We start from the raw sequence: 14,457 nt of genomic DNA, 5'->3' as shown, positions 1-14,457 counted from the left end.
CACATCAATGTTTATTTCAGGGATCTCTACAAATCCACCAATCCTAAGCACTAGTACTCCTGAATTTCGCACTGCTACCTAAATGAATGGATGACAGTAAGACTGTTCACAAGGTCATTTTAACATAACTAGCTCACCAAATCTATCATAACTACATGGAAAAAAAAAAAAAAAAAAGGAAAAAAACTAAAACAAACAATCTACCCCACAGATATAGCGTGTAGTGTAGATATTCAGCATAATTTGTAATGAAAACATGAAAATAACTCTACTCTTTATAATATTGCGTTTTTGTTATGGAAATACTGAGGAAAATAAAAGGCCTTCATTTTCTAGAACATATATATACATAATCCAATGAGATTTGGCTTCAAAGAAAAACCAATCATACCTTTGTGGTATACCATATCTGGGACAGTCATAGCTGCCAATTAAAAAAAAAAAAGGAAAAAAAAGAAAAAAAAAAAAAGAAAAAATAAAACCAAACAAACTAGGTTTTAGGAAAGACCAGTCTTCTGCAGACAAAAATACTGCTGCAGGAGGCTGTATCACTAGAATGAACAGTTTTCCACAACAGGAAAAAGCTGAGTGGATGGGTTAGATCTATTCAGGGGCTGTGAGTATTGGAAAGTATATTACACACAAATTGCTTGACAGAGATGCTGGTACAAAGTAGGTACTATTGTTCTGAGCAATGCTAAATCTGTTTTAGAAGTGTAAAAAAGAAATGGATACTAGGTTTAGTGAGCATAATGTAGGCAGCCATAGAAGATGGAGAATCCAGGATTAGAGTCAGAAAAAGTAGCAAAGATCAGTCCCATGATACCATCCTTTTTCCTATTCTTACTTATCTGACCAAGGACGAGTTCAGGAAGCAGGCATGCAGAAAACAAAATAGGATTAGATGTTTATTGCACTCCTATTATAAAACCAAATCTATTAATAAATCCACCTCCGAGATGGCCACAAAAAGAAGTCAAGAAATCAAAGACGCTGCACTAGTCCAGTCCTGCTCCTCTGTAGATAGTAAAAACTGCAGATATGTCGGCATGATCTTCTGAAGATTATCACATTAGTTTCAACAGCTTGCTAATGGTACAATATGAATCAGCTCAAACTGAGGGGCTATTTTGATACTTCAGAGCAGGACTCAGACAAAACAACAGAATAGGTTATAACAGCCATGTGAACTGCTGTAAGAAAACTTAGTTCTTTTTCATAAAAAGCATTAGAAACCTGGACATAAAATCCAAAGTAAGCTCAAGTGTAAACATATCTCCACACACAAATACACAACATAACACTCAAAAGACCAAGTTCTTCCAGTTTTGAATACCTCCACTCTTGTATCAAAACTCATTTTTGCAGTCGGAGTGAAACAGATTTTGAGATCAGCATGGCCTCCCACAGGTACCACCCCTTCAGAAGGGGTGATCATCATTTCAGGCAGTGGGTTTGAATCAAGAACCTTCAAACACAAACATGAAACATTAATAATACTGAAATATATCTATCATGAAGATTTTATGTTCTTACAAGAGGAACATTCATAAGATATAACTCTAACTTGGACTTAGAAATGTCAGGCAAAAATACAGATAAACAAAGTAAAGTAACAGATTCCTAAATATAATGACTGTAAGCTTCCACTATGAAATAATTTTTGCACATTATTTGGAAACATCACATTCTGGGTTTTGGGTTGTTTTCATTAATTTATTAAAATTAAGACCTGCTATCTAGAAAGTCTCCATAATATTCTAGAAAGCATTTTTTCAGTGACAGATAAACTCACCGCTTCTGTTCTGACATTCACAGTAAGAAGACAGGACATAGATCCTAATACTGTAAAGTTCAGTAATAATACTAGGAGTATATATTCAGTTTACCCACAGTTAGTGAGGACAAAATAGAATTTGTTCTCTTCTAATGCACTCCAAATAGACACATTTTTAAAGTATAGCTACACAAGTCATAATGACCAAGACCAGCCAGACACCTCTTGGCTTAAGAGTAACTGTAGAGGCTTAAAAGGCTGGCTATGTTTGTCTTATTAATTATGCTGATTTAATTCTTTCAGGCCCATCCCCTAAGAGTGTCGTAATACTACTTGTTAGTACAATGCTCAGCTGATAAACAGAGAAATACAGTACAAATCAAAATAAATTAATCAAGTTTCTTAGTACCATAGTAATGTAGCAACAAAATACTGAGGATTTTAATGAAAATTATTTTGCTTCACTAAATAAATACAGCAAATTATTCTGTGATTAGGAGAACTAATGAAGTTAGCTGTCCTACTAATTCATGTACTATGTCTTTACCCACTCTGGCATCCATCTCATCTCTTACTCAGTTCATAATACAATCTATCTTCCTCTCAGATGTTAGTCTAGCAAAGTGATCACATTTGCTGTGACGAGTCTGGGTCTATGCATGCACTGACTGGGCAACCAGTGTGAATAGGGTGACTCACCAGTTTGCTCTGTCTCAAACCATAAAAACATCCAAGCTCTAACTGCTTTTTTCATAGGGAGACTAGTATAGGGTTCCACCCTAATCACTGGTTATCATGAAACTTCCAGAATCTTTTAGACCATTACTGCTTTGCTTGTCTGTCAGTCTATCTGTCCATCAATCCAAATTTGACAGAGGAACAAAATTCCTATTCACATAAATCTTTTTTCTACAGAAAACCAGACAAAAGCTAAAGTAGGTGTGTATCTAATAACTAAGAACACAAAACTGTGACTTGATCTGATAAAGTGAACCCCCTTCTCCCTCCCCACCCTAAGAAATTAAATATGCTTAAAATAATTTTAGCTTACTTGGAAGTATGCATGATTGTATCCTATGTTTTGAAGAGTGGCTGTCTTACAAGTAGATAAACCTACTGGACTATGACTGAAGGGTATTCTTTGTTCCATAAACTGAACTTTGGTAGTACCAAGCTATTAGAAAAAAAAAAAAAAAAGCTAACTAAATACAAATAAATAATTCAGCCTAATTTTCTTTTCATTACATAATGAGCTAATATACTTGTGGAAATGCTTAAATTAGAAGTATTCAAATAGACAAACACAGTTTAAGTGTCAGACAAGATTTATTCTATGTATTGAATTCATCTAGATCTGAATTGAACAGACACAACCCCAGAGATATTTCTGGGCTAATTTAAAGACAAATAAAAACATATTAATTAAATTTAATTTATTAATTAATTTAATTTAAAAGCACAAGCTCCATGGAGAGGACTTCAGAGATTTTTAATAGCAATAGAAATGCCAATATTCTCATTTACACATATCCTAGCTTACATATGGCAATTTCCAAGACTTCTTAAGAGGAAGAAAAGAAAAAAGCTAATGGGAAAAAAAAAAAATAACAGATAAAGCTGGCACACTAAAAGAAGGGAAAAGTTTTCTTGGCTCCCAAAATGAAAGTTCTACATCATGCAGCTAGTAGAATACAGTGGTGGAAAAAAAAAAATTAAAAAAAAGAAGACTGTCTCCTTCATATCACCAGAATGTAATGTAAAATAACAAACGATTAACCTAAGCTGAACTTCACTGTTTAGGAGACTATCCAGAACACTGCTTTTCAAACCATCAAATACCATATTCAAACAACAACACAAAATTACATATCTGTAACGTAATTTTGTTACACTGAAGTTCTGAAACACACCTTCCCACACACACCTTAGTTTCTATCCCTTTATTTATCTAAAGAACTATCATACCACCACTCAACCTTTGTTTGGCTAAACTCAGCAAATCAAGAAGAACAATTACTGCTTAATACATAAGGACCACTAAGTTATGGTGCCAAAGGAATCTAACATCAAAAGGAAGAAAAAGGGAAATTGTCTTTGTCTTGCCTTCTCCATTGTCTTTGGAGCAATATTTTTTTGTTAAATGTGTCAAATAGAAGCCATATGAAATGAAAATATTTGTTGAATACATAATAGAAATATATTTAAGAAATTACTTGTTTTAAACAAACATGCTTTTTGCTTCTCTAAATCTGCTATATGAATTGTTACCTTTGCAAAACATTTCAATTTAACCGTGTTCCCTTTACGCACACACAAGTTGAATTCTCCTGCTTCTGGAGAGTTGAACCCTGGATGCCAAACAACTTCACACTCCAGATCTCTATAGGCCTCCACAAAGCCTAAATAAATGTGCATGTGCATGATTTATATGTTACAGAATACACATGTACAATTATCAAATTACATTATATAATTAGAAATAACATAAGCACATTTAAGTGAAATGACCTTCCATTACTGGAGACTAAGTCTACATTTGAAAGGTGTTGAACAGTATGCTGAATTAAGTAAAATTGGTTTCTGAATCCTCATGAAAATTGCATAATCTGTTTATTAGTAACCTGCAGTAAAACATTCTCAAAGATCATTGGTATTTTTTAGTCATGAATTACTCAGTCAACATTTTTAAAAATAAAAGAACAGACCATCCTTCTTGTAGAACAGCTACTTTGGGAAAGACCATAACCATTTTCTTGTTTGCAACTGAGTCAGAACTCATATCAGGATAAGTATCTTTTCTCAAGAATCAGAGCTCACCAAGCTCCTAATACTGCCAAATCTTGTTTGAACTATGTGATGCCAATTCACTTAGCAGTTTGTTCTTTAATAATGGAGCTCCAACATACTCCTGCAGAACACTATCTTTCCAAGGAAAGAAGGTAATAGCTGATGTCTCACTTTTAATAAATATTGATCCATAATGCAAGTGGGAACTAATCCCAGATTGAATTCCATTTGTGTCACTCAGACTGTCTACATCAGCTTCTTAACAGCTTCATTCATACAGTGCTTTTGGAAAATTTCCTATCCTGATGAGCTGTATTAGATTGCTAACTGCCATTAAACAGCTGCTTCACTTTTGAAATAGCAGCAATCTGGGCTGAGAAAAATGATTACATAAGCATTGCTGGCTGGGCATAAAAACAGCGAAGTGGAGTGAGTACACACTCAGGGTAGGGCTTATACAGGGAGTGCTGCTGTGGTATTAACACTCTAATCTGATACTACTTTTGGGATACATCGATATTGCCCCAAATCTAGAAAATGTATAGGATCAGCTGAATGTTTGTCTTAATTATTAACATTTAAGGTATGCGCACACACACTGCAAGTGTATAGCATACCTCTGGTTGGTTGTATAGAAAATGCAGTTCCTCTGTCTGTAATTATAGGTTTCCAGGTAAACTCAGCAGGATGATTTCTGGGATTGTATACCCTGACAGTTGTTCTAAATTCTGTCTCTGCTAGGTAGCCAGGAATAGGATTTAAAATCAGTTCTCTTGCAGACAGCTCAAGTTCAACAGATACTGCTTTTGCAACTACCAGCACATGCCCAAGGTGCTGGTTGTTTATTGTGTAAGTGAAAGATCTGTAACATAAAAATATATATTTCCCAATATTTTAATATATTTATTATGTTGTAGTCAGAGTAAAATTTCTGTGAAGCATAAATATTAGCAAGAAAATACTTAACAAAAATTGAGTGTAAACACACAGTTAAGACTGGCAAGAGAAAGCAATTTGTAATTGTTTTATGTACAACTTAAATCAGGTCAAAAGCAAAGATCATCCTGATGATCAAACTCATGCAGTGATTTTAACAGCATTAGTAAAGAGTTCCATCTCCACACCAGAAAGCAAGAAAACAGTTTGCCTATACATTTACCCATGAGCTGCATCAAAAGATCCGAGCATAGATGCAGTGATGGAACACTATGCCACAAAGAGCACAGCAGCTTTGATAAAATTTGTCTTAAATAGCAAATCTTTTTCCCTGATATACCTGTGGTTATATGGGCTTTTGACAGGACAGTTTGCTGGATTTCTTTTAAACCCTAAGAAACATTACTATACTAGCAAAATTTTGCAACATAAAACTGCATTAATTATTGCAATATCACCACAAATAAGTGTACACCATTAACAGCAAGTTTAAACTAGCCACGTGATTTTTATTTTTTCTTTTTTTAATTATACTGCTGCAAAGAAATACGTAAATAAAGAGAAACAGGAGAAGTCTTACCTTTTAAACATTCCAGGAGTGTTTGTCTCAAATACAATAGGAATATGAGTCTTTGTAAGAGGAGGCACCACCTGAGACAATGGACTTGTCTGCTGTAATTCATCAATTTCAATCTCAATTTGTATCCATATATGAACTAACAAGTTATTGATTATGTGCAGTTTTCTGGCTGTTGTAGAATACACACAAACATCACCAAAATCCATAGTAGAAGGACCTGGAACATATAAGAAATAAGATCTTCAACACTTAAAAGTTAATGTAAGGAAGTGTAACTACTAAAACACTATGATCAAAACATTTTAGTTCCACAAATTACAGAATTAGTCAGCTAGAACAGTCCTTCAGCAGAAGAAATTCACACTAAAATGTTCTGTGAATCTTTTCAGTAGTACAACTCAAAAGACAGCACCAGCATTTATTTATTAATTCTGTTAGCCAGCTGTTAAAATAGGAAAAGCAATGTGCTAATTACTAAAGGCACTATTAATAATCATGCTTTTTTTTTAATTAATCAGATATTTCAATGGCCAGACAACCAGAAATTCACTCAGAGTTTATATACTTAACCTGTTTATTTCCTCCCTGACCAGCACCATTTGGCTTAATAACTGGTAAGACAATTATCTCATTACTTTATTTACTTCTATCACCACTTTTTATGCTGGTCTGCAAACTTTACTGTTCATAGCACCAATCAAACGTCTTCCAAAACTCAAAGAGGTTTTTTTGTATTAATATGTTTATCTTCTCCTACCTTTCCCCAAGTGTATCAACATACACAGTTACACTATTCAAGCTCTGGCTTCATTGAAAAACAAAAAAAGCCCAGAAAGTACAGAAAACTTTTCTGCAAGACAATTTTACTGGAAAAAAAACCCTGAACTTAAAATAGACCAGTTTTAGTAATAAGCGTTCTTAATAGATGAGTCCCTCAGAGACTTTAGAAGGTGTTACTCCCCATCACAGACCATTCCACTGAAATTATTTTGAGGGAGGATCCTGAAGAAGTTTTACTTGTTTGAGGTATCACTGTTCACTGTTAAATTCCCCAAAGCATTCTGAACACTCCCATAAATCTACTATTCAATTACAAAGCATAAGGGTATTAGCAACCCTTATACTATGCTATATTGATTTCTCTATAACAGGCTATAATATCAGCAGGCTTTAAAGGAAGCTCTTTTACATGTTCATATCTAACCATATCTCAGTATTTCCTGAGGAATCAAAGCTTTAGTTAAATGTTACTGTAGATATCAAGCTGCCACCAAATTAAGCCATTTTCTATTTAAGGTGAACAATTATGAACATAAATTGTGGTACTACAAATAAGTGCTTTTATAAAAACTATATGCATTTAGTAACCAAATTATAAATCTTACCAATGAGTAACTGATGAAGCTGCTTGGATGTCAAAGTTAGACTACAATCTTCTTTCTCCTGGGTAGAAGATGGCATAACATTAAGACCACTCCAAATCTGTGATAAGCACAAGACATCTCAGAGCAGGATCAAAATTCTTATGCTTTTTTATATAGTAAACACATTATGCTTACATTACTACTAAAGCATTTCACTTACTTCTTTGATTGAAGATTTAGAACCAAGTGCTGCCAATTTTCGACTAGTTAATAGGGAATTCTCATCTAAAGGAAGCATTCTGAACTGTGACTTCTCCTTGTGAAAATCTGTGATTGAGATCTTCGGTGACATAAGCCCTTCAGCTGGTTTAAGGCCTATGCTCACTGAATTATTATAAACAGAAAACTGCCTATAGGGGAGGGAAAAAAAAAATATGGAAATTTAGGAGTTTGAGCATTCCATGTTCTACACATTAAGCTATTTAAGATTTTTAAGCATAACAAATAATACTTTAAGTATGACTATTTAATTATTAAAAAAACCCTCAAGTATAGAAAACACCTTGAAAAATCTTTTACTGTATTCTCTAGTCAAGGACTAACATCTGTTGCACATTTGTGGCAATTGCTTAGCTAAATAGGTTGTAAGCGTTATGGCTACCAAAATATAAATATTATAACATGTCTAAAATACCTCTTAAAGAACAAAAGAATAAATTGTACAGTCAAGCGCTTAAAAGGTTAGTAAATGCCAAGATTACAAAGGATCCTTTAATTGCATATGTCTGAACTGGCCACTTATACCCTAATTTTCAGAGCAATTAAGTTTTCTTGATCAAAGTTCAACTCAAATCAATCAATTTCACCTGCAACCAAGAGATGTGAAACTTCCGGAGATCTTACACAGATGTTTTGTATCAAGTATTCAGAAAATATGTTTGTTTGACAGTAATAGTAAAATTTATCTGATAACCATGAAATTTTCCTTTCTGTTCTTGTTCCTTGTGCAATATATCTTGAATACATGCATTATGGTCACATAAACAACTGTTCACTCACTACACAACACCAGTTTCTTTCAAGAAAACCATACATCACGTGCATGCATAAAAATAAAATAAATCCAGCTCTGCACGTCTTGTCTGAATCATGATGTATATACACAGAGCAAGGTAAATTGAGATTACAAGAATAACCCACTGGCATTGTTAATTTTTAAATAATGGGTCTTACAAACTTAACATTCTTAAGGTATTACTTCTCTTGCTTTAGAAGCTTTACAGACTTTTTTTAATTAAAAAACAAAAACAAAAAAACCCGCACCACAACCATTTAAAACTAGCAGAGCTGTCAGTTCTGCTTTTCCATTATTTTGCTCCACAGCATACCAATGAAATATACACATTCATGAAGTGAGAATTTACTATAAGGCTAGAAGACCAATACAATCCTTTAATCTTATCTGCTTCATTCCACAAATTATATCATAATTTACATACTGAAACCATGATTTTGGGTGAGCTAGACACACTAGTTGAAAATACATACAATTTATTACATAAAAAGAAAACAGAACTCAATACAATCACTGTTATGTTTTTCCTACTAACTATAACCAACTCTTCTGAAACCTTGGCATCTTATTTTAAATTCATTTTAAGATTAATTTCAAGTTCCAGGCCTCTGTCCCTACTATTTACCCTGGAAGTGTCTAAATGAACATATGAATAACACAGATTTAAATTGTATTACAAATGAAGGTCCCAACATCATAAGCATTTCATTATGGGACAAATTTAGCTATACTATTGGTGCCACTAAGTTCATTCTGGACATATATACACATATTTTTCATGAGGCTAAAGTATTTATTTGTCCTTTAAACAGTCTTACCTAGTAGCCTCTTTCTGTAAACGATGTTGTCTTAAACTAGAAATAAGGTTTGTGTAGTATTCTTTATGCGCTTCTTTTGACAGTCGTTCACAGTCAGTATAAGAAAACTCTGGATCTATATAATTATACCTCTCAGTCTTTGTGAATATAGTCCTAAATATTTAAAGAGAATTGTATTTTCACTACATGTGTAAAATGATTCTGGGTCTTGTTAGAATGAAAACATACAATATATAAATAGCAAAATATGTATTTCAAACATTCTTTTTTATCATAGCTGATTTTTAATATTTGACCTTGTAAAGGCAAGCATAAAAATAAAATATTGAAACTATAATAGCTACATTTGTAGTTTCACATAAGAAAAGCAACTCAAATTTATATGCAAGAGGCTCAAGGTTAAGTAGAATTGAATGAATTTTAAATAACTTTCAGCCTTTAAAAAACCCAACAGTAAACTGTTATGTGTAACCAACCTTGATCTACTATACAGTATATACTAATCTGTGGTTTTAAATATTGTATTCGCGTAATTCTTACCTGTACTTTTTATTCAATTCGCTAGGCCTAATGCTGGCTGCACGGTCATTAGGAAAAGCTATAAGTGCATCACCATCACAATTCCTGTTTATCCGGTGAGTATGAATTTGTGTCTGGGTTGATTTAAGCATTGCCACAGGCGCTAAATCAGTGCACTGTTCCGTGCCATCAGCTACAAACTGTCCGGTTGCATTGGAAATTATTGGTGTTATACCTTCAAATTCAAATAAAGCATGTTACATTCACTTATACTATAAGTGTATATAGTATATAGTATATATACTATAAACAAAATTTAAAGTATTAGAAAAGTATTTCTTAATTTATACTGGTCCACCTAGTAGCGCCACAGTCATACACCTATTCCAGTATGTACTCCTTAGACAAGAGGAAAGGCGGCATTCAGACCACACTAACAGCCAACAGCCTTCCCCAGCCTAGATCACAGATGAATAAATACTAGAGCCCAAACCACTAGTATTCAGTCCAAGCTGTGATGCTTTGTCTCACACATGCACATGATCGAACACTCAGAGCTGCCTCTGTCACAAGACTGTCCGCAGTGTCCTAAAGCTTGTTTTAAGGGCTGCAAACACAGGCATGATTTCTGAACAAGAATTCCCAATCTATCACAACTAAAAAGAAAGTTCAGATCTTTGTCACTCTAGTTTTAAAAAAGCACATATACATTAAAAACTGTGACAGAAACTAGGCTGTCTGTTTGCCTACCTCTCCTTACATAAAGATACACATTTAAAACAGCACTACAGATAAATCCATTCTTCACTGCCCCTCCCTCCCTCACTTGCAAAAAAATTGACACATTAAAGCAAACATACTGGTTTTACCCACTTTAGCCTTACTTTACTCTAAAATGGCTACCAAAACACCCTACTTTCCATCCTCCAAACTATAGGAATGATTACAGCTTCCACTGTCCCAAGAAGGACAATTTGCAGGAAGCTTCATTCCAGTCTCTTTCCCCCTCCACCGAATATAGAGACACAAATGCACATACTCATCCATGGAGGCTATGAGAAAAGAACAGGAAGATATTGAACCCATCTATATAAGCATCTGAAAAAATTCACTTTCCTTCCACACTTCAGTAAAGCTTAAAAGCAAAACACAAATACCAACAGCCTACAGAATACAGATACCCCTCATAACCTCATTATAAACCTGCATATAGGAGCAGAATGGGGTCATTAATAGACTGAATGGTAGACAAGAGTATTTAGAAAATCTGACAGAACTTGAATTCTACATTAAAACTTTGATCCACAGAAACATATTTTTATTGTGTTTTTGAAGCAGGAAAACTGCGGTAGTTCTGGAAATTGCAAAACTTAGTTTCCTCATCAATTCTTGATTGCCATGGACTTGAAACACCTTCCTGGAAGTAGCAGGAATGCCCAGTGGTTCATCAATCATTCTGATACTTGTAGAAAGTACAGTATTTTATACTGACTTTCCAACAACTGCCTCTTTTTACTTCCCCGCAATGCAATTTTTTTGAAGAAAAAAAAAAAGGGTATTGCCTTCCTGTTTTTCACTAGCGAGTACAACTTCAAGTGAACAGCAGTCAGAGGCATTCAAGTTCCCCTCCTGACCTACACACAGAAACCAAATGCACCTCCGTGTACTACCACTAGTACTACCTGCAGATGCTATGGCGTATTTGATGCTAGAAAAAGCCCTATTTTCCCTTGATTGGTTTTAAAATATGGTGACAGGTTTAGTGAAATCTACTGTAAAGTGGTGGTTCGTGGAACACATTAGGAACACGAGGAACAAATTAGAGACTAATTATTGCATATTCTGAAAGATTCTTTGTGCTGGCATAGGCTTCATAAGATGGGAAAAGTCAATGGACATGGGACAGGTAGCAGGCTGTATTAACTGGCAAACCCATCCGGCACTACTAACTTTCAATCAATGAAGAATACCCTGTTATCTTTCCTAATTTCTTTCTGTGCTTTACCCACCTCCCTACTTACAACTGAAACATACTAGCACTGTGAAACGGCATTGCTGCCAAAAACTGATGCTTTTGTTTTCCTATTTATAGAAGTTAAATAATCATACAATAAAAATTTATGCTTCAATAGTTCAATTTGTTAAAATATGGGGGAGCAGATACCATTATTTAGCCACTGTTTTATACTCTTATGGGTATATGTCATACAATTGAGCATTCCCTCCAATCTCAAAAAGAATTTTAAAAAACAAACTGAAAATAGTAAAAAGATTCTTCTTTAAAATTTAAAAAAAATGCACATTTAAAACATTTTTCTATCATCTTACCAGGATTAATTTTGAATAGAATGTTTTTTCGCTTAGATTTGCACACACCAATGAATCTCAAATATATTTGGTGAAAGGACATCTTCAAAACCTGTAAATTATTTTTCTCTAGTCCTGTACCAATAATATCGACAACTTGCTTCACTTTAAATGTTCCTATCTGATGTGGAGAAAATGAAAATATCACATCCTGAAAAAAAAAAAAGTCGTTATGAGACATATGAGGCAGAAAAGCAAAGAGAAAAGTTTTGTGTAATTGTCTGAGTCACTTCTCTCCACTCTTACTTTTAAGATAGGTGTTCAAACCTAGGTTTTTAGAATATGCAAACTGCCACACATAAATTGGCAATATAAGAAAATTTAAAACCGCTACACATTAGAACACCACAAACTCTCACTTGCTCATTTCTGGGAAAAGTTGTTCTCTCTTGTGCCCTGAGTTACAGGTTTGTAAAGTTATAAATGTCTCCATATTTAACTTAAATTTGGTAAAGTTTCTTGCATTAAAAGAAACATTATCTAACTAGTATTTGTGATTTACTGAAATATCAAAAAAATTAAAGCCAGGAAAAACTTGGGTAAAGTTTCTTTAGTACTAATTTTTTCCAAATTTAAAATAACACTTCTTGCTTCTTGGAGCACAGGAAAGAGCATTAAAAGACTCTACATAAGGAAAAAAAAAATATGTATTTGGCTGATATCAAACATCATGGCCACTGAAATGAAATTGTTCTGGTTTACTTTCAAGAAATTCTGCCACTGACCACTGTAATCTGCATATCTACATAATCTAAGAAAAAGAGAGTTACCTTTGTAGATTTTTTTGTTATTTTTCCTTTGTCAGGAGAAATATTAAAGTGAGCAATCTTGCGGAAGCTGAATGTTGCTGGAAGGGACTCAGATTCATTTCTGAGTGTGCACACAACTTGTGTTTGTTCACCCAAGAAACAGTCCATAAACTTAATAACTGGTCCTGGATTAAAAGTTAACATGACAGGAAGCCCAGTACCTGTCAAAGCCAACTCCACGTGATGAGAATGATTCACTGCATTAGACAAACACAATAACAAACAACCTCATAACACACCTATTAGCTTACAAAAAGAAAAGTCATAATGTAGTTGTATGGTAGAAAAAACAAAATTATACCATAATATGATTTATAATGCAATTTTCTAGAAACTTAACAAAGACATGCTTACTTGTAATGGCTGTTAGATCATATTCTCTCATTAAGGATGTTGAGGGTGATCAAATATTCACTTGAAAAGGCACAAAACTGTGCACCAAAATGCTGGCGGCTTGCGAATGGCTGGGGTTTTTTTAATGTCCTCCAAATATTTACATTTATAATTAAGTTCTAGGTGTTCACTACCAGCAGGTTTACTCACGACATGCATGATTCCCTCTTCCTTTCTACTCACTGTTCAAAGATTTTTTGGTGCTAAAGCATTAAAGGTGTAAGTTACAATAATGTCTTTTCATTGATATAAATAAATCACATACAGATTTCCCATAAAACTGTTAAGAAGATGAAGAAATTATAAAAAAATAAATCGATATACAGTTTTATCATCCATATATACATTTCTGAGGGTGACTATACGTCTCTGATAACATACTTGTGATTGATGTGGCACCATCACTAAAGGCCTGAAGATAGCCATCTTTATTCCCAACAGCTTCAAATCTCAGAAACAGTACGTAATCTTGTTGGAGTGAATGACTGATCACCAAAAAGTCCCGTTTAAATTTCCTGTAAGAGTCACAAACTCTAATTACAATATGGGGAAAAAACAAACCACCAAACCCCAACCCACAAAAGTAATCAAGGCTTATTTTTCTTCACCCAGTCTGGCTTCTTTGCTGTAGGTTACAGCTTGAACAAATGATCGTTGTACTTCCTTTCAGAAAATGGAACAGTAACAAGTTTAAGCTCAACAATATGTGTATGCTTATTCTACAAGTCATTGGATATCTCTTCCAGTCTGCAACAGTTTTCTTATCTAATATTACATGCATAATAATAACTATAATTAGAGTTTAAGTAGGGGAAAATGGCAAGTGTGCTTTTTCTTTTCCTTATCTGAAGAAGAAATGTTCCTTTATCCTTATTTTTTTTTAATGGAATGAAAGATCTCCAAAATATTTCAGTTTCTTGGTGATGAAATATATACATTCTTTCACAATGCTGCACATATACTACATCTTTATGAAATAGATCTGCAGTCATTAAAAAGGAACTTAACTTGACACTGTAGAACTCTAAACAG

The 14,457-nt window shown here is 34.0% G+C and overlaps 1 protein-coding gene across 1 annotated transcript in view; it reads right to left on the bottom strand.

Moving 5' to 3' along the window:
* Positions 1-14,457, bottom strand: part of CFAP47 (cilia and flagella associated protein 47) — a 341,722-nt gene that overhangs the window by 313,554 nt on the left and 13,711 nt on the right. The window contains exons 7-19 of the mRNA XM_074929626.1: positions 13,807-13,940; positions 12,994-13,229; positions 12,185-12,374; positions 9,878-10,091; positions 9,338-9,490; positions 7,665-7,854; positions 7,466-7,562; positions 6,081-6,297; positions 5,182-5,426; positions 4,046-4,176; positions 2,829-2,951; positions 1,337-1,468; positions 1-78 (exon numbers count right to left, since the gene is read on the bottom strand). Of these exons, the coding sequence (XP_074785727.1) occupies positions 1-78; positions 1,337-1,468; positions 2,829-2,951; positions 4,046-4,176; positions 5,182-5,426; positions 6,081-6,297; positions 7,466-7,562; positions 7,665-7,854; positions 9,338-9,490; positions 9,878-10,091; positions 12,185-12,374; positions 12,994-13,229; positions 13,807-13,940 (2,140 nt within the window). The remainder of the gene's footprint in view (positions 79-1,336; positions 1,469-2,828; positions 2,952-4,045; positions 4,177-5,181; positions 5,427-6,080; positions 6,298-7,465; positions 7,563-7,664; positions 7,855-9,337; positions 9,491-9,877; positions 10,092-12,184; positions 12,375-12,993; positions 13,230-13,806; positions 13,941-14,457) is intronic.

This window comes from Athene noctua, chromosome 1, assembly GCF_965140245.1.
Source record: "Athene noctua chromosome 1, bAthNoc1.hap1.1, whole genome shotgun sequence".
Taxonomy (NCBI): domain Eukaryota; kingdom Metazoa; phylum Chordata; class Aves; order Strigiformes; family Strigidae; genus Athene; species Athene noctua.
This window is presented reverse-complemented; position numbering and strand designations above follow the sequence as displayed.